This window comes from Colias eurytheme, chromosome 21, assembly GCF_061535395.1.
Source record: "Colias eurytheme isolate Ceu_HAF_F1 chromosome 21, ilColEury1 Martin Lab GWU primary, whole genome shotgun sequence".
Classification (NCBI taxonomy): domain Eukaryota; kingdom Metazoa; phylum Arthropoda; class Insecta; order Lepidoptera; family Pieridae; genus Colias; species Colias eurytheme.
Genome location: NC_143000.1, coordinates 7,567,558 through 7,594,640, shown reverse-complemented (window position 1 = coordinate 7,594,640; position 27,083 = coordinate 7,567,558). Strand labels below are relative to the sequence as shown.

Sequence of the window (27,083 nt, the reverse complement as noted above, 5' to 3'; positions counted from 1 at the left end):
ATGCGTCCCCAAAGCTGCACAGTGGGCGGGCCGCTGGCGCTAGTGCTGCGCATCATGCGAGTGCTCTCACTAGCGCCGCTCACCATCACACGGGAGCGCGCCGGGTACCGCATTCGAGTCTCCAAACTTTATGCTATTATCGGATACGTCGGCGTTATTATGCTTAGTATGTGTTGTAAAAAGGCCTCATTATGATAGGGTTGCACAAGGTTCACATTTGGGACCTCTTCTTTATGTCCTATTATAAATTTTTATATAACTAAATTTTTATTTTAGTTTTTGCTCCTTTCAGATGGCTTGCATGGTCTGTGCGTTTGGTTTGAATTAAATGTAATCAATGGATACTATAGTGAACTTCGCACACAGATACCTTTATTGCTTTTTGTTATAATGTTGAGTATGTTCGCAGTAACAATCATCACCTTTTATGGATCATTTTTTAGTGTATCCAGAATGAATAATGTAATAGAGCAGGTGTTCTGTATGGAAAAGGTTGAAGTACTGTTTTCAATTTTTAGCATTCTTCTGTCCAAATCTATAGAAAGCATGACATTTTTAATATTTCACAGGCAGTTCCTGGGAATAATAAGAAAGAAGTTGATAATAAAAACAAAAGAGTAATAATACTTCTGATTTTATGTAGAATTTTCATGGATGTGACAAATTTTATACGTTATGGTTATATTGTAGGATTTGCTAGTAAGTTGTTAGGTACTATTTTACTAAGCTACTAGCTGAAAATTTTTGTGCCAGTAGAAAATACACAGCTTGTTTATGCCCGACTGACACATTTAAGTTTTATAAAGATTAAATTTATAGAGAAAAAAGTAATAGTTCGTAAATCGAGCTTAAAACTCATTCTAATATTTTGAAGAATGAATTATTAACACAATGAACTATTACAAATTTATAATTATTTTTTTTGACAGAATTTAGAATGATCGACTACATTATACGCCGCATAAAATATCACTTGATGTGTTCAGTGCAAATATATGTATTCATTATGTACGAAGAAGTTTTGTCCAAAATTCGTATCGTTCGAGAAGAACTTCAGGGTCTGGCTGACTTGCTGGAATTTAGTATGAAACTGCTTTATATTGTTTTGTCAATATACAGTGTGCCCACCGTCGGTATACTAAGGTCAAAGGAAGTTCTAGTTTTACATAATCTGAGTACGTAAAAAATACTTATAAAATTCCGGCCGCATTTTTTTTTCAAATAGATTAATTCTTAAAACACTATGTATATACCCCTAACAAGCAACCCGCCCAACTTTGCCTACCGCACGTGAAATATCGTTTAAGATTATGTTTTCTAGACAAAATGCTCACATTAGCGAAGCGGTATATGCCGGCTGCGCGAAGCTAGCGAAGATAACATGGATTTCAAGGAAAATTTTTAGCAAAAAGTTGTTGACGTAATGTTGTTGCTTAAGTATTTTATACGTGATCAGTGTATGCAAAACTAAGAGCCCCTTCGCGCTTAGTATACCGATAGTGAGACACCCTGTATATTATTTTTTACTTGTGACTTATTAAAGTCTTAAGAAAAAAAGAATAATAATACTTTTTTTTTATTTAAGGATACGATCCATTACCAGAGTTTACCCAATCGGCCGATACAAGGCTACAAAATATTGGAGAAAAGTTGGAGTTTTTAATAGATATATTTAAGCGGGTGAACCAAAGCAACGAATATGCAGTTGTTTTTGTTTACATAGGCATTATTTCCCGCATAATACATACGTTATTCGAATTTATTTCATGTAAGTGTATCCTTTCTCATATGTTGTACCTCTTATTTATGTTATCCAATGGGTACCTAATAGTTTATTTAATGGTATGCAACAACGATTAAAACTAATATTATATTGTTGAAGTGAACCTCAAAGAGCCCTCTGCGATCGTGAATATTATGTCCATCTTAGTTGTTGTGTCATATACGCTTCTCCTCATAATATTAATTGATCCGTTCCAAGAAATAGAGATTGAGGTAAGTGTTGTATGTATAAGTAAGTAGAAGAACAGTATGATTATAAAATATGCACCAAATTAACTCGTACTACGTAGTAAGATACTCGACATGTACTAAGAGACCGCCTCCTTGGTTGGTTCGATTCCCGGTGCAAACGATGAAAAAAAAATTTCGGTCTGGCAGGACACAGAAGTTCTCACCTAGGTACTTGTTCCTAAAGGAAATCAATCAGTGAAACAGATGTATGCATAATGCATCTGCTCCTTACGCCAATTGGGGACACGGGACTTCACTTTTATCGATAAAAGATACTGCTTTTTATGCTCTATACGTGACATAAATATAAACCACGGTTATAGATAGACAGCTATCCGACCGTAAGCTAGTAAGGTTCTATCTATCGTAAGATAGATACGATATTGGGAACGGCCATTACTGGCTGACAGCTGTCAAAACGTTATTGGGACGCTCAAATAGACAATTCGAAGAGAAAAATATACCTCTAGTAAGCAGTTAGTCCTCCAGACGATAGATAGCGATCAGAGATAGGTTAGTTTATAGCTAGTAAGCTTATTGGGACGCCGAAACAAAAGATATAGCATTTTCTATCTTTAGTAGGGTCAAACCGAAGATAGATACGATATTGGGACTTTGGCGGCCGTATGACGGCCATAATATGACGACAGCTCGCTCTGCTTGTTATATTCTGGTGCTAACGTACTAAATACTACAATGTCAATTATATTGTGAAATAAGCATTAAGCAAGTACGATATAAAAAAAAGTGTAACTCCGGGAGTGCCGGCAGAAGTGAAAACTTGATTATTAACGTTGAGCAATTTTGATATTTTGGAATGGTATCCGTCTTGCGCTTTTTCGATCATCCCCCCTATGCAAGTGGATTTCTATTAGCGTAGCGTTCAATAGAATAGACTACGAATGTATGAGATTGACGTAAGCTGTAGATACGTTTAAATCTACAGCTACAGTAGTTTTGTCGGAAATCGAGAGAAACCATTTTTTTCTCTTAAAAGCTAGTAAGAAGCTTTCCCCCTCCCACTTCCCGAACTCGGATTGACCGTTATTTATTTTTTCTTTTATTTTCATCATGTTCCCCTCCTTTTCTAATGGGTTTCATCCGACTGCGATTTTTTTTATCTTTTCATTATTTTTAAAGGCTTCCACCCCAGTCTATAACAGAAAGCCACTTGCATAGGGGGGCAGGTCACATGTCCTGACGCGAGTTTAAGATTTTATACCCATTACAGAAAAAGTGCTCAACGCCGCTAAAGAAGTTTTCACTTCAAAAATGTGGTTCTCTCGTGCAACGTTTCATATTTTATCAGGGAGCATATTATAATTTTATATTGAATTTCAGATGCAGACTATGAAGTTGCAGGTGGGCCGCATCGCCACAACGGACTACGTAACCGACTCCATTCCAGCGCCACTTGAAATGCTCTACGACGTGTTATCAGCTATAGATTTGTCGTTTTCTCCCCTCGGTGTCTTCACTGTGAACCGTTCTTTATTGGCTAAGGTAGTTTAGTACATATATGATATTTTCGTGAATGTTTTTATTATTATTTTTTAATTACATCTTTACAAATCATCTCTTTTTGTTTCAGACACTAGGTGTTACGGTGTACTATCTCACTATTGTTATCCAATTCAACGATAACTAATGGATTAAATGAATAGATATACCTTTTCTGTATAAGCTTAGTGTATTAGTATAAAAAATATTTCCTTCCTTATTTATTCTTATCAAAAATTAATTAATGTCTTAAGATCTGTGACTTTTGTTTTATTCACTGAATAGAATTATTAAATTAAAGTTTTCTATGACAATCCCTTTAGTGAGAGAGCCGTAGTTAGCCTGATGCATATTCTCTATATTAACTACTAGCGGTCCGCCCCGGCTTCGCCCGTGGTACATATCTCGCTATAAAAAGTAGCCTATGTCCTTTCTCGGGTATCAAAATATCTCCATACCAAATTTCATGCAAATTGGTTCAGTAGTTTAGGCGTGATTGAGTAACAGACAGACAGACAGAGTTACTTTCGCATTTATAATATTAGTATGGATTTGTTGTTTGGTAAACCTAAAACTAGAGGTGATGAAAACAAAATTTATTTATAGTATAAAATTAATTTTATTAAGGGCCGATTTTTCAATGCCCAGATAAACAGCTAGATAGACTTTATTCTTCAGTTAACAAAATATTCAATTTTTCAATAGACGAATAGGACTTATCTATCCAATAACTACGTTATTTGAGGAATAAATCTATTTGCCGCTCCAACGGCCAGATAGCGCGCTATTCGACTGTTAGGCGTTTGAGTTGACAACTGACGCGTCAAATTTGAGATATTTTCGTATGTCATAACATAGAGCGTAGAATTATTAACAATTAAACCTCTTTCTATATAATTATTATCAATTAAAATCATATTGAAATTGGTGTTTTTGATAGTACTGATGACCATGCCATTGAAAATTTGCCGAACGCTGCCTTTAAGTATGTCGTTTCCATCGTAAAATATATAAATTGAAACACAAATTTAACCAAACTCTTTACTCGAATCAAAACAACAATCAACAATCATAGAAGACAAGTGCACTCCTGACGTGAGTCATAATGACGGTTGTTGACAAATTGCAAGATTTGACTCTATCCCGCTCTAACTTGACTAATTTAATATGTTTGTTTCGCCACTCCGAGAGCAGTGCTGCCAATATGGAAATATTTGGTCAGATAGTTATTCATCAAATAAATCACGATTGAAAAATAGGCGAGCCGTAATGAGTTAGATAAATAATTGAATAAATCTATTCGATGGGTATTTATTAGACTGTTTATCTCGCGATTGAAAAATCGGCCCTAAAAACGACCATAAAACCTATTCGATTGGCAAGTAATTACAGGCATATTTTAATCAAAGCTATTTAAAAAAATGGGTTTAATCTAGTAATTGGACAGATTCAAGACTAAAGGTCTCCTCAAGGAATTTTTTGTTTATTTTTGTCAAAATAATGCCAAATTATTTCCTTTCTTTTCTATGTTAGTTCATATATATAACACAGTCTATTGAATAACTTATCTAAATCCTTGAAAAAGGATTCTTCGTTAATAAATATCTCCTCTCTAAGATTCTAGTAACGATGCTTTTTTTATTATTCTGTATTAATTTGTAACTGGTGATAAAAAAACATTCAAAGGATTTTTTTTCATATACAAAAACATATTTGTGTGAGTCATCAGCTGATCGCGCTAGCGCACGGTCGTTGACACAAGTGAAGTGAGAGGACAATGACCTCTAACGTTTTGAAGTGTGCCGTGTGCAATATAGTAATTAATGAAGTACTTGCATTTGTTCATAACAAAATGAAAATTATGGACGAGGATGGCCTATCAAGGATTTGCCTAACAGCATTTACGTCAGATGAAATTTTGGAAGCAAAAAAACTGCTGTTTGAGGCGGTGCAATCACAGAAGATTAAAATTCGCAAAAAACAAGATAGATCGGTAAGAGACATGGAAGATATAATAGCGCTATTAAAAAAATACTGACGCTACGGATCCAGAACGTCTTCCTATTTTTGTGGCCAGGGACCTGCACAGATTGCCGCCTGTGACCTTTGACCATATTGACGTGACACGGTTGCTAAGAGATGTTAATCAGCTGCAAAGTGAGGTATCCGAAATAAAAAATGGTTATATTACACAGAATCAACTGAAAAACATTTTAAATACACAGCATGATAAGTCTATTGATTACATAAATAGAAAACGGGGAGCTTTTGCGAGAAATAGCTTAAATTGTGATAGCGGACCTATGGGGCTGCATTTTGATAATGACAATTCATTTAACTGCCGGTCGTTATCGCCCCTAGATACAGCAACGAACACAGCCCAAGGTCACACGTACGAGTCAACGGCCGCCGTTGAGGCCCAAACCGCGGTTTCTGCTTTGCAAGAAAGGGAGGGTTGCATTGCGTCCAACTTGCAGGTATGCGAGAAAGAGACGACGCCGCAGCAATCGCACGTGGAGGCCACCGCGGTTTCGTGCAATATCTTTCCCGCCGAACGCAACGCGGGCGCATCGAGCGTTAGCCGGACAATAGGTGCAAATGACGAGTTTATAAATAAAAATAATGTGGACTTACGTAGTCGGTCTATAGCCGAAGTGGTACGCGCGCAACCGGTGTGCACACAAAATGTGAATAATAATAGCCATAATTCTAATAGTGAGTGGACAGTTGTGCAAAAGAAAAAGAAGCCAATCTTAAAGGATAGGTTTAAAAGTAAAACGGGTCGTGCTAATTGTGATTTGAAGTTTAAAGCCGCCTCAAATAAAGTGCCCCTTTATATATCTAACGTATGTAAGAATACAAGTGAAAAAGACATTAAGGACTATATATTTAATAAAACAAATGAGTCAGTGTTATTGGAAAAAATAAACGGTAAGCGGGAGAGAAATTATAACTCTTTTAAACTATATGTGGATAGACATAAATTAGATATATTTATGAATAGTGACATCTGGCCGGAAGGCATTTCTTTTAGACGATTTGTATTGATTAAAAATATAAGTAGACACGGATTTGAAGATAGTAATAAAAAAATAAGTTATGGATAATCAAGTATGTACATTTGTCAGTTTTAATTGTAAATCTGTTAAAAGATCAATAGATAATGTCAGAGAATTATGTTCATCTTCAGATATTTTAGCGCTCCAGGAAACATGGCTTCTCCCGTACGATCTTCCTTTTCTCGGAACCATAAGTAAACATTTTGAGTACACTGGAAAGTCAGCCGTAGATTTATCTCAGGGGTTATTGAGGGGGAGACCGTATGGTGGAGTTGCCATATTATGGAGAAAAGGTATTTTTAAATCAGTAAAGACCATTGATTGTTCAAGCTCAAGAATAAGTGCCATAAAAGCCAGTTTGTATGATAATTCTGATATCATTGTGTTTAGTATTTACATGCCAACAGATGCAATGGAGAATTTGTTTGAATTTACGAATTGTTTGAGTGAGATTAAAGCTATAATTGAAAGTAATAACGTTGAAAACATTTATATGTTAGGTGATTTTAATTCTCATCCTAATCAACCCTTCTGGAACGAACTTGTTGATTTTTGTTCGGATGAATCCTGGGTTTGTGCTGATGTACAAAAACTGGGTTTAAATTCAAACATTTTCACCTATAAAAGTGATATTAATGGCAGTTTGAGATGGTTGGACCATTGTATTGTATCACAATCGGCTTGGAAAACAGTACTTGATGTTAACGTAACTCGTGATGTCTTCTGGTCTGATCATTTACCTCTCATTGTCAGGTGCGATCTTAATTTAGTTGTCCCAAAAATAGTACCGGATGTATATGTCGGTCACAATACTACCCAATGGGGTAATAGATGTACTAGGCAAATAGATGAATATCATGAGATATGTCATAGTCAGCTTAGAAACATTTCGTTTCCAGAATCACTTGTATCTTGTAGTGGAAAAATGTGTACAAATTCTGCTCATAAATGTATACTCGACGATATGTATATCAAAATTGTTAAAGTTCTTTCCCATGCTGCAGCTGCTACTCATATGGCTAATAAAAGCTCTAAGGGTCATATAGTTGGTTGGAATAAGCACGTTCGTAGCGCGCACTGTGATGCTCGGTTGAAGTATTATACTTGGCTGTCGCATAATAAGCCGAAAGCAGGTAGGATTTATGAGGATATGTGTCTCAGCCAAAAGATATTCAGGAGTCGACTGAGATGGTGTCAGAAGCATCAGGACACTATAAAGATGGACATGGACGAAAACTATAGTGGTTCCTATTATTAAAAATAAAACGGGTGATATCTCCGACCACACCAACTATAGACCTATCTCGCTCGCCACCATTATAGCGAAAATCTTGGATAGTTTGCTTAATGAGGAGCTCAACAAAACACTAAAATTTCATGATGCACAATTTGGTTTTCAGCCAGGGCTGTCTACAGAAACAGCTATTTTAAGCCTAAAGCAGACCGTAAAATATTACACGTCGAAAAATACTCCGGTGTACGCTTGCTTTCTCGATCTTTCTAAAGCTTTTGATTTAGTTTCTTATGACCTCTTATGGGAGAAGATGGAGAGAGCGGGCGTGCAACGTGAGCTTCTTCTTACTATGCAGTTCTGGTATGAGAGCCAAGTGAACAACGTCAAATGGGGGAACAAGCTATCTGAGCCGTATAAGCTGCAGTGTGGTGTTAGACAGGGTGGACTGACCTCCCCAAAGCTCTTCAATTTGTATGTGAATGAGCTGATTGCGGAGCTAAGCAGTAAACCAGTGGGTTGTTGGGTAGATGGTGTTAGTGTAAATAATATCAGCTACGCCGACGATATGGTGTTACTGGGTCCTTCTGCTGGTTCTATACGGGAGCTGCTGCATTGTTGCGAGAAATATGCGGCTAGGCATGGACTCATATACAATGTGGCTAAATGTGAATACCTCATATTTAAAGCTCCTCGTAAATGCGTCAAATACGACCCCGTAATTACCCTAAATGGGAAAATACTAAAAAGGGTGTCGGAATTTAAATATCTCGGGCACTATGTTACTGAGGACCAACAAGATCGGTTAGACATTGAGCGAGAACGTAGAGCGCTGGCGGCGCGCTGTAACATGCTTGCTCACAGATTTGCTCGCTGTGGTGAGGAGGCTAAAATATCTTTATTTAAGGCGTATTGCCAAACTCTCTACACGGGCAGTCTGTGGTGCAACTATACAGATAAAGCTCTTAGGGCTATTAGAGTGCAATACAATAATGGATTTAGAATGCTGTTGCGTCTGCCGCGATATTGCTCAGCTTCGAATATGTTCGCTCAAGCGCAAACTGACAGCTTTCCCGCGCTCCTTAGAAAAAAGACTGCATCCTTGCTAAAAAGACTTCGTGGCAGCAGCAACAGCATTCTGAAAGTGTTGTGCGATAAGTTTGACTCGCCAATATTGGAACATTTCCGTAAAATTCTAATTTATCATTAATAGTATTGTGCTTTTTTAATTTTTTATGTTTCGTGATTATAATGTTAATGAATAAAATATTTTATGTAATGAAAATTAAGTTGACATATTGACTAGAATAAAATTTTATGTATTGTTACTAACATAGTTATAAGAATATTGTTACTAACAAGTGGACCACTGATGTTACAATAAATAAATGAATTATTATAATTATTATATTTAAGTTTACATTAAGTACTGATTTATATCAAGTTTACCTAATGCATACGAAATTTGATTGATTATGTGCCGTGATGAGGATATTAGTCTATAGCTTTAATGTATTATGTATTACATGTTGGGTAATAATAACATTAGTACGTTTTTGTGTTTCAATTAGATTTAGGATTGCACCCTGAGTCATTTCAGTAATTATATTCAACGTCATAAGCAGCGTAATCCCCAAATAAATTTATTAAAAAACTAGCGGTCCGCCCCGGCTTCGCCCGTGGTACATGTTTACGTTTTCTCTACATAAGAACCATCCTCGTACTTCAAGGAATATAATAAAAAAAGAATTATCGAAATCGGTTCAGCCGTTCTCGAGTTATGCGCTTACCAACACATTTTGCGATTCATTTTTATATATAAGAAGAAGAAGATTATAAATGCGAAAGTAACTCTGTCTGTCTGTCTGTTACTCAATCACGCCTAAACTACTGAACCAATTTTCATGAAATTTGGTATGGAGATATTTTGATACCCGAGAAAGGACATAGGCTACTTTTTATCCCGGGAAAATGACGTAATCTCGAAAATCCCACAGGAACGGGAACTATGCGGGTTTTTCTTTGACTGCGCGGGCGAAGCCGCGGGCTGAAACCTAGTTTTTATATATAAGATTACTCGGAATACAAATAATGTAGGTATGTTTAGGGACACAAAACAAGTCTAGAAATTTATTAACCAAGTGGCAAGTATAATTGAATAGAATGATACTCATATGCATTATTATTATAATGTGACAGTAATAATTTACTTTCATGTGATAGCTTACTTCTACATTTTCTGTTGATAAGAATTACTTTTTAGATAGATATGAAACGTGACTATTATTTATACTTTATAAACAAATTGTGATATTTATAATTATAACAATTTCTCTTTTAAAAAAGGAAATGTTCAGAGTGCATTTAATAATAATAAATTAATAATATATTTTATTTTCAGATATTTATCGATATTTGTGTTAGTAGGTATACATTAATCTTAGAAACTATGTTAGTAATACATTTAGACTTTACAAAATTACGAATGATTTTTAGTTATAAAAAATACATGTTTGATTAATAACTAAAACTTAAAAAATATACTACTCACTTCCTTTAGATCATTCTTGGTATATAACAAAGATAAGAAGGAAAGGAAGATATATATAATAAACATAATATTATAGCAGATCATGCACCCCCAAAGCTGCACAGTGGGCGAGCCACTGGCGCTAGTGCTGCGCATCATGCGAGTGCTCTCACTAGCGCCGCTCACCATCACACGGGAGCGCGCCGGATACCGCATTCGGGTCTGCAAACGTTATGCCTACGCGGGATATTTCTTTATGATTTTAATAAGTAAGTATCGTTAAAAAAGTGCTCATTACAATCGGGTTACACAAGGTTCGTATTTGGGGCCCATTCATTTCGTCTTATATATCAATCACTTCGAATTCATTACTTCGTAATATTATGTGGTACATTTATCGAGCTACATCTAATAGTGTTTATAATTTCTTTCAGATGTTTTTCACAGTATGTGCATGTGGTTTGAATTGAATTTAAACAAAAAATATTATACAGAAATTTCCACACAGATACCTTTATTGATTTTTGTTATGCTGTTGAATATATCGGTAGTGGCAATCATCACCTTACAAGGATCATTGTTTAGTGTATCAAGGATGAAGAATGTTATAGAACAGGTGTACTATATGGAAAAGGTAAACTGAAATTTTCACCCTTTGAATATTTTCAACGTCATTTTGTAGGACGTACGGAACTATGCAAAACTATAAGTTCCGTTGAGCGTAGTACACCGTTGTTAGGACAGCCTATAATAAAAAAAAACGCAGATCATACTCAAAGAATAATATTTTATCATTTGACAGGTAATCCCTGCGAGCAAAGACAGAGAAAGTTCTAATAAATCCAAAAAAGGGATCATATTTATCTTTACTTGTAAATTTGTAATAGATGGAATAAATTTTTTTCACTACGTTTTTAATATGCGGTATCCTGGTATGTTTCTCCATATTAATACTTTTATTTACTACTGTTAAGAAGCAGAAAGCATTTTAAGCTATTCGAATGTTACTTTTAACGTATTGATAACATCGGGCTTCTTTAAATTGTTGATGCTAATAATTAGTAATCTATATATTTTGAATAGTCACTGTGATTCGTAAACTGGGGCCACATGCAATTTTGCTTAATGATGATAAACTAACATAATATTATACATTGATATCACATCTAGGAAAGCCCAAACTTAAGTCATAGTTGATCCGTAAAGTGTATAAAATCTTAGATGAAAATGCATAGGACGATGAATAAGAGCAAATTTTTTGTTCTTTATTCGCAGAATAATTACTCAAAATAATTTCTCGACAGACGTCATCGTCATCGGCTTGGTTCTAACCCGCTTTAAATATGCAGTGGTGCGTTTGTTACAAATATATGTTTTTATTATATACGAAGCAATTTTGACCAAAATACGCATCGTTCGCGAAGAATTACAGGATCTGGCAGACTTGCTGGAATTTGGTATGGAAAATTGACTTTTTAAGTAAACCAAGCTCTATTTACTTCACCAAAATTTGGAGATTTTTGAAAGAGAATAAGGTCTCAAGTAGTAGTAGTTTAAGACCAGCGGAATAAAAAAAAACTCATGATTGTAGGATTTGTCCCAACATCAGCTTTTAATGAATCAGCCAATATGAGTCTTATAAAAATTGGAGAAAAATTGGATTTTATAAAAGAATTATTTACGAAGATGAACCAATGCAACGAATATATTGCATTTTTTATGTATATATGTATGGTTTCTTGGATAATACAAACCGCATTTGATTTTATTTATTGTGAGTATATTTTATCTATTATATATATAAGAATCACTTTGTATTGTTAACTCTTGCTGAACCTGCATTTTAGACTATAAGATTAAATAAACTTAACATCACTTAATTTTAATTAAATTAAACACAAAAATTATGTTATATCAAAATATATAATTATTTATTAGTTATATTTTTTGTTACAATAACTGATATTAATTTTTCTAACTTTATCTCATAGTTAGACCGCAGGATCTTCCAGTAGTTATATTTTTGGACATCTTAATTGCTATGCATATAACGTTAATGATGGTTCTCACAATTGAGCCCTTCAGAGGAATTGATCTTGAGGTTAGTATTATGTATTGTTAATGTTATATACTAGCTAGTGGCCACGACTTCGTTCTTATGGACGTTATGATAATGAGAACAATGTAAAACTAAAGCATACGATGGTCATGGTTTATGATATAACATACCAAAAATATTTGTTCAAAAATACTTGTATAATATATTTTTGTGTTGAATTCCAGATGCAAGCTATGAAATTGCAAGTAGGCCGCATCGCCACAACGGACTACGTAACCGACTCCATTCCAGCGCCACTTGAAATGCTCTACGACGAGTTATCCAACATGGATATGACGTTTTCGCCGCTTGGTGTCTTCACTATGAATCGGTCTTTGTTAGTGAAGGTAGTTTTGTTGGAATACCATAAAATTTTAAGCCTGAAAGGCCTCACACAAAAAAAAAACAACAATTGTAATAAAACTTATGTTTCAAATTGTTTCAGACTCTTGGAGCTGCAATTACTTATCTCCTTATTGTTCTTCAATTCAGAGTTAACTAATCGAAGAGCTGATGCATCGTATTACTTCTGTCTTCACCTTAATTTCTAGATTTATAGAGGTTTTGTAAGCTAATAGTGCTAATGAGTCGTGACACACAATAGCTTATTTTGCATTATTAAAAATAACTTCACTAGTGTCATTTAAAAATGATTTCTTCACTTTTACATCACAAAGATCCATTAATAAATAAATTGTTTTAATTGACCGTTAAATATTTATATTTAATGCTTGATTTACATGCATCTAATGTTGGCTACACAACTTCGGACCTCTGAAGATGCTCTTTAGTGGGTACAGATGGTATAGATGGGTACCCGTCTAAAGAGCATCCACGGACAGGCGATCCACGTGCTCGTTTGCCCACTCTCCTGTATAAAAAAGACCTATCCAAAGAACGCTACGGCTTATGTAGCTTTTACTCCTGTGTTTTGGGGCATAGGAAAGTCTGCTGTGTGATGTGTCTGATCTCAATGATAACATACATGTGATATCCTTCATAGTTAATGAATACACCGATATATAAACCTAAACAGAAGATCAGGAGGAAGGAACTCAGCAGGAAAACAAAAAGGAAACGAAGTAGAAGAGAATAAAATATTCTCTTATGTATCTAATATTTTTATGAAAAATAAATCTTTCAACAACCCCCACATTGTTTCAATGTTCAATTAGTAAAAATATGTTTGCTAGCTATAATAAAAATAATGCACACGTAAAACAGTTAGTAATAAAGGGCAATGTACATTGTACGTAAGTAACTACACATTTTCTGATTCCTAATAGATATGACAGTAATTACTACTCTCGGGTCAAATTCTAGATTCAGCAAAGATATTGAATTGTTTACAAAACCGGTCTGTAATTACATATATTATTGTACATTAGCATACTTTTGATTCATTGTAGTAAAACAAGAACAGTCGCAATCAGAAATTCTTATTTAACTATGGATAAGGTATGTAATTCAGGACAATTTTCACACACGGCACGATCTGATCCCATACTGTGCCCATACTAAGCTTTCGCTTATGTTATGGAAACCAGATGGCAGATAAACATACATACATAATTTTAAATAAATACTTATATAGATAATTAACACCCAGACACAGAGAAAACATCTATGTTCATCATACAAATATTTGCCCCGGGTGGGAATCGAACCCACGAGCTTTGAAGGCAGTCGGGCCACTACCAACCAAGCCAACCGGTTAGTCAATTGATAGGTAAATTCAAAACAAAAAATTATGCCTTAACAAGTATCTTCTAAGCTAATAGAAATCGCTTGACTTATTTCCTAAATACTAGTAGAATCTTGAAACAACAAAACTTAAAATTTATCAATTTGGCGACATTATTTTTTAAGATGCTACATTACTTTTAAACAACAACAACAACAACAACAAAAAATTCTGTATTGTGCACCACAGAGACAATAAAAATAAAAATGCACAATTTTTAACACAACAGGCGGTCTTATCGCAAATACTGATTTTTGGGAACCTATTATACATAGCGTTACTCACGGAAATTTTTGCAAATACTCTTCAATTCATATGAATCATAGAAAATATACCAATGAAGCAATTATATAATACAAAGTATATCATAAACAATAATTAATATAGCAGATAATGCGTCCCCAAAGTTGCACAGTGGGCGCGCCGCTGGCGCTAGTGCTGCGACACTACGACCTTCGAAGATTTTATTTGATTAAATTACATTTTTAGAAAGATACCTTAATTTACTTTAAACTACTTTTTTTGGCATACTTGAAAGTTACTTAATAACTTTCAAGTATGCCAAATTTCATAGTCCTCCGCCACCGCAATTTTCGTAAAACTGTGTACCTTTTTGTGACAATTAGGTATAATATATACTTTAGTGAAAGCTAAAAATATAAAAATTGATATTGATGGGAATTCGTTTTAGACAGATATGACTATAATAACTATTTAAACAGGTTAAATAGTTGATTAAGCGTAGATATCGACATATTTCTAGAAGCATTACTGTACATGTGTATAATACGTGATTATTATTTGAAGTTGAACAAGAACAGGTGACTTTTAATTTACATAAAATAATAAATTTTGGGATAAAAATTAAATAAAATAAAAATTTTTTAAATCCATTCAGTACTTTTTGAGTTACACCTTTGCAAACAAACAACTAGAAATGTCTCCTTTAGTGTGATTAAATTTACAATTCCTTTGAGGTAGAAACGATTTCTAATACGGGAAATAACAAATTGTTCTAGTCATTCTATCGCACATGTAAACAATTGTAAAATTAAGCTTATATTACTGACAATATGTTAACAAACATAGCAGATAATGGGTCCCCAAAGCTGCACTGTGTGCGGGCCGCTGGCACTAGTTCTGCGCATCATGCGAGTGCTCTCACTAGCGCCGCTCACCATCGCACGGGAGCGTGCCGGGTACCGCATTCGAGTCTCCAAACGTTATGCGTACGCGGGATACATCTGCATTGTTTTATTGAGTAAGTTCCGTATTTGGCTCATTATTATTATAGGTTACACAAGGTTCACATTAAGGGCCTCTTCATTTTGTCCTTTATACATATAAATTTATTAGTAAAAAAATTATATTTGCTTAATTTTTCAATCTAACTTTACTTGGCTAATACGCACTATTGATTCTCTCTTGTTACTGAAAAAAATTAACAGTTATGTATTTTCATCTGATATTTGATCTTTTAAATTAATAGTGTAAGTTTCTCATGTGATTTTCCAGATATTTCGCATGCTATATACTTCTGGTTGGAGGTAAATTTAAAAAGCAAATATACCAGAATTACCGAACCCTTACCGTTATTATGGCTTTTGAAACTGTTAGATGTGTCGTTGGGGGCAATAATCTCCGGATTTGGATCATTGTTCAGTATATCAAGAATGAACAATGTAATAGAACAGGTCTAATTATATGGAACAGGTAATGTTGGTTATTGCAATTGATCTTTCCATTTTATCATCGTCGCGTCTTGAAGATCTTAATTGTGGTGTAAAACAAAGCATGATGGTTTTCTATAATTATCGAAATTCATAGTAAATACAGTTCCTTTGTATTCATAACAATTGGACATATTACAGGAAATACCTGCGCACAGACGAAAAGAAATGGACAGTAAAAACAAAGCAATTATACTATTTATGATTATCTTCAGATTGTTGTTAGATGTGTTCAATTTTATACGTAATCTATTAAGCAGCCAATTAGGTCAGAATAAAGACATTTATGTTATTTATGAGTAATCTGCCTTAAAAACATCTTAATTGCTTCCAATGCCTTAATTTTCTTATGGAGAAAATGGATTTTGACCTACCTTCTTTGAGGCAAACATTAAATTCCAATCATTTGAACAAGAAATTAAATTTTTAATAAGAAAAGTAGTACTTTTAAAATCATTCACGGATGAACTCTTCACGCAGCAATATAACCATTTAAATAATTTTCCCAGATATAGGCATTTATGGCTTCTTATTAAGTCGGACAAAATATGTACTAATATGTGCGGTGCTAACATATGTATTTGCAATATACGAAGAAATTTTGTCAAAAATACGTATCGTTCGAGAAGAGTTACAGGATCTGGCAGACCTATTGCAATTTGGTAAGGGAATTCTTTATTTATATCTCCGGCAGGCAAATCTTATTTTTCAATCAAAACGTTATGAAAAATAAAAGGCGCATATAGTAATAAAAATAATCTGATTCTAGTAAACATTTCAACATCGACAGCATTTACGGAATCAGCAAATATAAGGATACGAAAAATTGGAGAAAAAATGGTATTTTTACATAAAATGTTCGGGAAGATGAATACGTGCAATCAGTTTACTGCGTTTTTTATTTATGTCAGCATTGTTACCCGTTCAATACAATCTGCGTACGATGTTTCTCGGAGTAAGTGTTTGGCTTGAAATCTAGTATGGCGAAACCTATGTAAAATTGCCTTTAAATGTACCATATGTGTATCCTTTACCACATGTATTATGTACCGCGGATATAGCGACAGCAAAGTAATCATATAAGGGTCATTGTTTCCTTTTGAGCTACGGAACCCTAAACACGTCCGTATTTAAAATGTAATCTAAAAATTAGGTACTTAGGTTATTAACAGATAGCGCTGATTTACACTGCTCTAATCAAGAGAAGTAAAAGTTTTCTTATTTGGGTTAGAAATATTTTTATCCTTAGTTGCATATATTCTTAATTATATTACAAAGAGTGTAATTTTATTCATGTTACAGTTGGTACCGAAGGTTTAACTGCAGCGATTATTTTTCGCTTATTTTTCGTCTTGCATCATGTACTTTCCCTATTGCTGTTTATTCAGCCTTTCCATGGAATAGAACTCGAGGTGAGTTCCGTGAGTATTTTCTATGATAATATTGATAATAATTGCTATAATTATTAAAGGCCCAGACAAACTAAAGTCTGCATACTCATTTTGTCCGCTGACTTCTTCCGCCCATCGTAACATTTTAAGGACCACTTCTGAATAGCGTAGCTTTCTGTTAGTGAAAGATTTTTCATGGAAGTATCAGTACTTAAAAGATTTCAACAAACATACAAAAACAGAAACTTTACATGTTTTTAATATATTTTATGGAAAAGTAATTTTTTTTTCCAGATACAAATAATAAAGTTGCAAGTGGGCCGCATCGCCACAACGGACTACGTAACCGACTCCATTCCGGCGCCCCTTGAAATGCTCTACGACGAGTTATCCACTATGGATATGACATTATCTCCGCTCGGCGTCTTCACTATACGCCGATCTCTATTAGACAAGGTTTCCTTTACGTACTATTTAAATAAGTACTAAATTAAATAATTTCTTTAATGATAATATTTATAGATTTTTTAGTCCCTAGCCTGTTTTTACATAAGTATCAAATGCTATCTAAACCGTGGGGAACAGCTAGAATGTGTCTATAATGCTGTCTTAACTCTTATATGAAAGTGCAGTCCATGAAAACAAACTCTTTGTGATTGCTCATCGTTAATTCTTACACCTTGCAATGATCTCTTTTTTTTTGAACTATAGTAGTAAAAAAAAATCAATTTAAAATACGAATTATTACATAGCGATTTCATTTTTTTCAGACTCTGGGTGCAGCACTTTCCTATCTCGCTATTGTTCTTCAATTTAAAATGCCTAATTTACTACCTGGAAAAAAAGGACCTACGTAGTTTTATGTGCTGAAAGTAATTAATAAGCCTTCAATGATGATTAACAAAAGTTGCCCCTGCAGGAATAAACAAATATTTGAACTCCTTTATATCGTTTTAATTTTTGCCATGTCGAGACGTGGTTGAGACTCAAATTCTATGACTTAAAATATAAAATTTATTTAAATCTGTGAAGACAAAAACTAAGACTAATTTCTTCAAAACTATCGTGAAGACAAAAGATGTCAAAGAAGTAATTAAACCAACAATTAAACAGTGTTAATATGAATAATATTATCGAATATTATTATTTCAACCATAGTACATATTATTTTCTCTATGATTTCAACACCATTTTTAAAAGTTGAGAAAGAATGTGAACTTTATAATTGGTATTCATAGTACAACATTTCAATTGTTGCACTTTCTTTGATATCATTTAATTTTTCAGACGTAAAAAATTAGTGTTTATATATTATTTATTTATTCATTCTTCGAAACTACTTATACAAACATTTAAAACACGATAAGAATATGGAATTATTTTCTTGTTTCGTTTCCTTTTATCTTCCCACTAATTTCCTTGTGGTTTCTTCCTCTTTGTGTATAATTCCTTCAAAAGAAATGACATCAAAAAAGACATGTGGCACTCGGGGACTGCCGCGGTAAAGCTATTGCATGCTATGCCTTCAAGCCACACCTACGTGCCCGTCGGAGTGGGGAGCGTGAGGTTTTTTCGTTACGGAAATTCTGGATTCGGTCCCGCGATAGAAGCTATGCAATAGCTTAAAAACAAGTCACTTTTAGGAAATGTACTCGTATTTTAATAACAATATTACTTGAGACTTTAATATACCTAAATACATGTGGCTTACAGAACTAAAATTCATCTAGTTATATAAAAGATTACACAAAGCCAGAATGAAAAGTTGTATTTTGTTATTTTATTAAGTAACTTTGAATTGAACAATAATAATAAGATAAGTAACAACAGCTCCAAAAGTCTGAAACAATGGGAAATTGTTTGTTTATAAAATTATTAAAAAAAATGGTTTTTTACAGTATTCCTTTGCAGAATTAGGAATTTGATGTTATTCAAATAAACCTACCTTAGTAAACAAAGATCGATTCATAGAGAAGACGCCGAGCGGCGAAAACGTCATATCCATAGTAGATAACTCGTCGTAGAGCATTTCAAGTGGCGCTGGAATGGAGTCGGTTACGTAGTCCGTTGTGGCGATGCGACCCACTTGCAACTTTATTGTTTGCATCTGAAATTCAACATAATTATTATAAACATATTAATAATAATTAACACGTACAGTAAAAAACATATTTAATTTTTCTTCATAGTAATGCTTATTACTTACTAGATTTCCGCCCGCGGCTTCGCCCGCGTTTTCAAAGGAAAACCCGCATAGTTCCTGTTCCCGTGGGATTTCCGAGATAAAACTTATCCTATGTGTTAATCCAAGTTACCCTCTATATGTGTGCTAAATTTCATTGTAATCGGTTCAGTAGTTTTTACGTGAAAGAGTAACAAACATCCATACATCCATACTTACAAACTTTCGCCTTTATAATAGTATTAAGATTAAGTTAAGATTATTACTTATCTACCATAAAGAAAAAAAATCAGAATGTTATTAAGCACTCTAGAATCTCCGTAACAACTACATTACTAACCTCTAGTTCAATTCCTCGGAAGGGCTCAATTAATACTACTAGGGTAAACGAAATATGCATAACAACTAAGACGTCCAAAGAACTGCTTGCAGATACATATCCTGGTTGAACTAGAACGTGAAGTTATGGATTATTGATTTCTTAATCTGAAGTTAATGGATGATTAATGCCTGACAAGGCCAGATATACCTTTTATAGCGTTAAAAGGTCTGTGTGGTCAATAATATGCGATTCTGAATATGCAAATACCATCTAAGAGCTAAGATGGAGGCCCCAATAATATTATGCTGACCCTATTTTCATACAACTAGGTAGGAAAATATAGGAGGAGGAGAAAAAAGCTTAAAGACTACATTTGGTCGCGCGAATGAAATTTTTATAGTTGTAGTTGAAAATATAAGTATACTGATATAATATCGCAATTGTATTAATTTAGTATCTATTTGATATAAACAAGATAACCCTAAGTTGGTGAATGGTTAAAGAGGCAGAACTTACTCGAAACTAAACCAAATGCCGTTTGAATTATCCAGGAAACAATGCATATGTAAACGAAAAAAGCTGTATGTTCATTGCATTGGTTCATTTTTTTAAACATTTCACTTACAAAATCCAATTTTTCTCCGATCTTTCGAAGACTCACATCGGCTGCCGTAAATGCCGATGTTGGGACAAATTCTACAATCATAATATTATAATAATTATTTTGCTGGTCTTGTTATCTGACACCTTATTCTAAGTAATATATTCTCCAACTTCTTAGAGAGTAATACGTTTAATTTTTTTATTCAGGGTGACTTATAAAACACCAGCAACCTCGTAGGACAAGAAAGCTATTAATATTATAAGTAACAACATTTTTGTTCTACGACTTTTGGCAAAATAAATTATTTTTAAAAATGATTTTTAAACTTTTATTGTATTCTCCATTTGTAAGTCTATATTCTATTCATTATCGAAATGACGACGCGACGCCCCTCTCGTTCGCTTCTTGTTTACGTAATTTTTGGGATGCGCGTAGAGTTTATAATATTCAAATGGAAAATTAAATGAATATTTATTTTTGTATGAAAATAAAATCTAACAAAGTATCAAAAGTCGTAGAACAAAATATGTTGTTACTATAATATAAAGGTTGTTTCATACCAAATTCCAGCAAGTCAGCCAAATCCTGTATCTCTTCTCGAACGATACGTATTTTGGACAACATTTCTTCGTATATTATAAATACATACACTTGTATCAAATGCACGATTGTGTATTTTATGCGGGTTAAAACAAAGCCGTATATGATTATGTCTGGCAAGAAATTATTTCAGTTATTATTTTGCTAGTGAAGGAGACTTTCCTTTGCCCTTTCCCTTTAAAAAAACATCAACATTTGGTCTCGTATGTGGAGGACTTTGTTCAATAGTTTTGTGTAAAAATATTTAATAGATATTTATTGCAATTGATAGATTCGTATTGGGTTAAACTAAAGTCTGCCACGAGACAATTGTATTCGTATGTTTGAGAATTTTGTTTAAGCTTTTTTAATTTTAGTTTATAATGCAGTATTTAAACATAAACAATAAACATACCAGAATATTTCATGATATAAACATAATAGATATAATTTGCTACATCTATTACAACTCTGGGAACAATCATAAACAAAAATACGATTAGCTTTTTGGTTTTATTTGCACCTTCATTCTTTTTATTCGCTGGAATTACCTGCAAATTGTTGAAAATGATAATAAAATTACTGTGATAAATCAATAAATAAGGTATGTAAATATTTTCACCTTTTCCATATAGAACACCTGTTCTATTAGTTTGTTCATTCTTGATACACTAAACAATGATCCATATAAGGTGGATAGTGCAACTACGGATGCATTTACTAGAACTACAAATAAGAATAAAGGTATCTGTGCAGTCTTTTCGATGTAATATTTTCTATGTATATTCGTTTGAATCCACATGCACACAACGTGTAAAACATCTGGAAAAATTAAAAAAATACTATGTTTAACATTCATTCAAATCATATTATATATATTAAGAAGAAAAGAATTAAATATCATCGATATATAGGAGAAAGTGTAGGGGTCCCAAGTGTGAACCTTGTGTAACCCTTTCATAATAATCAAATTTTACGAAACTTACTCAACAATATAATGCAGAAATATCCCACGTATGCATAACGTTTGGAGACCCGAATGCGGTATCCGGCGCGCTCCCGTGCGATGGTAAGCGGCGCTAGTGAGAGCACTCGCATGATGCGCAGCACTAGCGCCAGCGGCCCGCCCACTGTGCAGCTTTGGGGACGCATGATCTCTGTAATACCGCCCGCAGCTTCGCCAGCTTTGTCTAAAACCTAATATACTAAAACCTTCCTTTTGAATCACTCGTTCTATTAAAAAAAGACGGGTTGCACTCCGGGAGTGCCGGCAGAAGTGAAAACTTGATTATTAACGTTGTTTTATATCCATCCGTCTTACGCTTTTGCGATCAGGTCACGTGTCCTGACGCGAGTTTAAGATTTTATACCCAACGCCGCTAAAGAAGTTTTCACTTCAAAAACCGCATCAAAATCCGTTGCGTAGTTTTAAAGATTTAAGCATACATAGGGACAAAGGGACAGAGAAAGAGACTTTGTTTTATACTATGTAGTGATAAAATAACGTTATAATCAAGCTATTCCTCTTGTAAAACAAGGTCACAAAGTTTAAGCAGTACCTAAGGACATTAGTCATATCTTTGGAAATCGTAATTATAGTCATATCTATCTAAACATAATTTCCATTGGCTGATAATTTATAAGTAGGTACGTCACATGCAAGTAAATAATTACCATAGCATTAGTAGAACTTATTGATGAGTATTTTTTTCATTTTATAACGTACTTATTTCTTGAAACAAGTAATAATTATATTATGTAAAAATAGTAAGAATATAATAATTATATCAACGCATCAATCTATTTTGGTCTATATTTTTAACATAACTTATCAATCTACAAATTAAAACAAAGATTCATGGTTTTCAGGAATTTATTTATCTTTGATAACAATTTGTGACAATTAATACTAACGATATTTATTTATCCCTTAAATATAGACAATACAATGTTTTTCGACTAAAAAGGAAGCTCGATGCTATAACTCTTTTTACGTGTGTTAAATGTGGTATATTTACCACATTTCATTTGAAGGTAAAGCGGTAAGAAAGAATATATTTTAATTTTTAACACTTATAAATAAATAATTACTGATTATAAATTTATCACCGTATTCAAGTTCTGAATTGAAAAATAATAGTGATATAGGATATCGCCGCACCAAAGGTCTGTAACAATTGAAATGTTTTTGTTAAATGGACGTACCTTATAAAAAAGAGCGTGTGTGCCGAGCACACGTAAAAAGTGAAACTTCTTTGACAAGATTGAAAGATACCAAAATCGTCGCGTCTCCATTACATGCCATGACGCGACCTTGAAATTTTACTCACAACGCACCTAAAGAAGTTTTCTTTCAATATAGTGAACTATAGTTCGGCTGCTTTTTAAACTTATTTCCATATTACAAAACTCACAATCAGGTTCGGTCGGTAGATAACCGGAAAAAGGTTATTTAACTCCCTATTATCGAAAAGTTTTTTTTTTATCCGGAATCATGTAGGAAGATTATCTATGGTCATAGACCATAGTAATTAGCGTTACGTTACGTCTGCATGCACATAGTAATTAGTAAGCTACCTTGGCTAATAAAGACCGATTTAAAGTGAAGACGCCGAGTGGAGAAAACGTCATATCCATATTGGATATCTCGTCGTAGATCATTTCAAGTGGCGCTGGAATGGAGTCGGTTACATAGTCCGTTGTGGCGATGCGACCCACATGCAACTGCATAGCTTGCATCTGGAATCCAACATAAAATCAAACCCTCCCATACGTTTAGTACGAGATATGACTATCCCAAACATGAAATATGATTAGAAACTGTAAATAGAACTTGATATGCAATACAATGGTATCCCAAAACGAGGACGTCACTTCGAACATTTGCTGAATACAAAATATTTGGGAAATTAAATGTAAATTTTTTTTATATATCCCGTTTTATATTTAAAGTTTATTATTGTCATTTTACTCATTCGGTAATGTAATTTCGATATCAGTTTAAAGTTTTTTGAAATCTGTAATAGTTACGAAATAATCGCCTTTTCACACTTAACGATTACACCCGGTATACGACACTTACCTCAAGTTCTATACCTCTGAAGGGCTCAATTAATATTATCAGGAGAAATATATAGTACGTAATTATAAATAAGTACATAATCGTATTCAGCGCTGATGATTTATGAAGAACTGCAACATTAATTATTACAATTAAGGTTTGAATTTTTGTAATATATCGTTAAATAAAACATGACTCATTGGAACTAAACTAAACATACTCATTGGATAAAATGTACAGTAACTATTAAGTGCTATTTAGTAAGTAAGTATAAGTAAAGTTCCCAGCAGTGGGAACATAATATATAGACTGATGATTTCTATAATAAAAATTCTTTCAACTCGGGAATCGAGTCTGGGATCTCTTGTTCTGCAGTCGAATATGCAAATCAATACATATAGATACTATTTTCCGCTGGGTCTGGGCGGCAGTTGAAATGAAGGGATACTCTTACAGGAAACAAATTCGAATGTCATTTCTATCAAGCGGGAAACAAGGCATATGTAAAGGAAGAAAACAATATATTCGTTGCATTGGTTCATCTTCGTAAATATTTTTCTCATGAAATCCAATTTCTCTCCAATCTTTTGTAGTTTTGTATCAGCCGATTGTGTAAACACTGGCGATGGGACGTATTCTAAAAAATATTTTTTACGTTTACATTACCTAAGAGTTATTTAAATTAATAAGAAAAAGCTTATTTTGGAAGACTACAGAAACCCCATTAAATAAATATAGTTTTAAAAATAAAACACGCTTGTGCTTTTGGAATTATTGTATTATCACCGATCGATATATGTATGTAAACGATACATGTATTTATTTTGAATTAAATCGGTCTGTTTTGAGTGGCTCAATATTGACTCTAGTGACTCTACAAACATATATACACACTTGTATAATGTAATAAGCGTGTTAAAAATAACCTATTTATACAATATGAAGAAGTTACATACCAAATTCTAAGAAGTTTGCTAGATCCTGTAACTCTTCTCGAACTACACGAATTTTGAACAAAATTTCTTCGTATATAATGAATACATACATTTGCATCGAACATACTAATAAATATTTTATGCGGCGTAAAATGTAGTTATAATTTTTAAATTCTGTCAAAATACAAATTTATGTCTCAATTCTAGGTATATCTATTTAATTCTAACTATTAACTAACACTTAACTTGGTAAACTTACCAGGTAATCCCCGTATATGAAATATGCGTATATAATTGACTGTGTCTATAAAAACTCTAAAAATTATCATAAATATTAATAGTCTTTTGTGTTTATTAGACACTTCTTTTGTATTCGTAGGGATTGCCTGTAAAATTAGAAAATAACTTTCTTTGATTGATTTTTATAATAATTGGTTAGTTAGTTCACACACAATACATATTATATTGTCTCTATGAGATGAGAAAAATGCCGTTGAAAATAATCAAGAAATTAAAACTAATATTTCAAACTTTACCTTTTCCATATAGATCACATGTTCTATTAGTTTGTTCATTCTTGATACACTAAACAATGATCCTTGCAAAGTTATGAGTGCCACTACCAACATATTTGATAGTACTAAAAACAACAATAAAGGTATATGTGCATGCAGTGCGCTATAATAGTCTGAATATATATTCATATCAACGAAAACCCATACACCATGGATAACATCTGAAAAAATATAACTACAATTAAAATTTAGTTTGGAATAAACGTACCTTATATTATTAGAAGGTAAGAGTAAGTGATCGATATCACTATTTTGATGCGGTTTTAATATATAAAGTAATTCAAGAGGAAGGTTTTAGCACGTTTTAGCGAGTATATAATTTAATAGGTTATAGACCGAGCGAGAGAGAATTTTACGACACTTACTCAATAATATGATGCAGAAATATCCCACGTACGCATAACGTTTGCAGACTCGAATGCGGTACCCGGCGCGCTCCCGTGCGATGGTGAGCGGCGCTAGTGAGAGCACTCGCATGATGCGCAGCACTAGCGCCAGCGACCCGCCCACTGTGCAGCTTTGGGGACGCATGATCTCTGCAAAATATAACTGACTTTTGTCTTAGGTATCTACACTCATGAAGGGAAACATTAAAACGGAATAAACCCAAATACTTACGTTTATTTTGGTACCTATATGAGGAATGCTTTGAATCTTTTATTGAACAATAACAAACATTATTCTACCATCACCCTATTATAGATTATTTATAGAATAGATTATTTATTTAATACGAATATGATGGAAAGTAATTCAGTGATATTTTAACAGTATGGAATCCAAAATTAAAGTATCAGCAGTAATAATATTCAACAATATTACCGACATACTACACTAAACCTATTATTCAACCTGTGTAAATAGTAATTACCGCCATATCTCTGTAAAAGGAATTCACATCATACGTTGAATTACATACTTCACGTAATCATTGACCTCCAATTTATATCCATACGTCAGTTATTAATGATTTATAAAGTAACTTTTAAATACGGCTTGAGTCCATAAATTATGCGAATACATCTTACTAAAAAAAACAGGCGTAGTAAAGCACAGAATAATAACTAGTATGCGTAAAGTAAAAAATTAAAGCAAGCATGAATAGAGCAATATCATACCTCTCATAATAATTAGGTACTAAAGCCTTCTCATGTATTCCAAAGAATGTACTTATCGAATTACTAAAATAATAATTTTTATTAAAGCAAAATTCTAATACATTAATAATTTTCGGTAATTAAGTCTTTAAAAATTTAAAAACCATACAATCCATACTAATATTATAAATGCGAAAGTAACTCTGTCTGTCTGTCTGTTACTCAATCACGCCTAAACTACTGAACCAATTTGCATGAAATTTGGAATGGAGATATTTTGATACCCGAGAAAGGACATAAGCTACCTTTTATTGCGAAATATGTACCACGGGCGAAGCCGGGGCGGACCTCTAGTTCAAAACAAATTAACTTCTTGTTGTTACTCCTACCCTACATTTCAATATAAACTTTGATGGTCATTCTAGCTTATTA

The 27,083-nt window shown here is 33.5% G+C and overlaps 3 protein-coding genes and 1 pseudogene across 4 annotated transcripts; 2 read left to right on the top strand and 2 right to left on the bottom strand.

Annotated features, from left to right (window-relative positions):
- Nucleotides 1-3,682, top strand: LOC149899285 (uncharacterized). Its single transcript, XM_090114637.1, has 7 exons — nt 1-147; nt 570-699; nt 930-1,082; nt 1,586-1,768; nt 1,883-1,995; nt 3,355-3,516; nt 3,605-3,682. The coding sequence occupies exons 1-7, from the start codon at nt 1-3 to the stop codon at nt 3,659-3,661; spliced, it is 945 nt and encodes a 314-aa protein (XP_089970763.1). The 3' UTR covers nt 3,662-3,682.
- Nucleotides 3,683-10,490: 6,808 nt separating this feature from the next.
- LOC149899284 (uncharacterized) lies at nt 10,491-12,933 on the top strand. Its single transcript, XM_090114636.1, has 8 exons — nt 10,491-10,602; nt 10,768-10,967; nt 11,136-11,265; nt 11,638-11,790; nt 11,925-12,107; nt 12,325-12,434; nt 12,617-12,778; nt 12,877-12,933. The coding sequence occupies exons 1-8, from the start codon at nt 10,491-10,493 to the stop codon at nt 12,931-12,933; spliced, it is 1,107 nt and encodes a 368-aa protein (XP_089970762.1).
- A 5,185-nt stretch (nt 12,934-18,118) lies between these two features.
- On the bottom strand, nt 18,119-22,135 carry LOC149899283 (uncharacterized). The gene is made up of 8 exons (XM_090114635.1): nt 21,970-22,135; nt 21,606-21,709; nt 21,399-21,534; nt 20,965-21,117; nt 20,317-20,496; nt 19,819-19,928; nt 19,242-19,403; nt 18,119-18,130 (listed from the first exon to the last, which is right to left on the bottom strand). The coding sequence occupies exons 1-8, from the start codon at nt 22,133-22,135 to the stop codon at nt 18,119-18,121; spliced, it is 1,023 nt and encodes a 340-aa protein (XP_089970761.1).
- Nucleotides 22,136-23,090: 955 nt separating this feature from the next.
- LOC149899282 (uncharacterized) lies at nt 23,091-26,085 on the bottom strand (annotated as a pseudogene). Its single transcript, XR_016457976.1, has 8 exons — nt 25,920-26,085; nt 25,516-25,715; nt 25,279-25,365; nt 25,001-25,175; nt 24,499-24,681; nt 24,066-24,175; nt 23,561-23,722; nt 23,091-23,151 (listed from the first exon to the last, which is right to left on the bottom strand). The product of XR_016457976.1 is annotated as an uncharacterized LOC149899282 (transcript).
- Between the last annotated feature and the right edge of the window lie 998 nt (nt 26,086-27,083).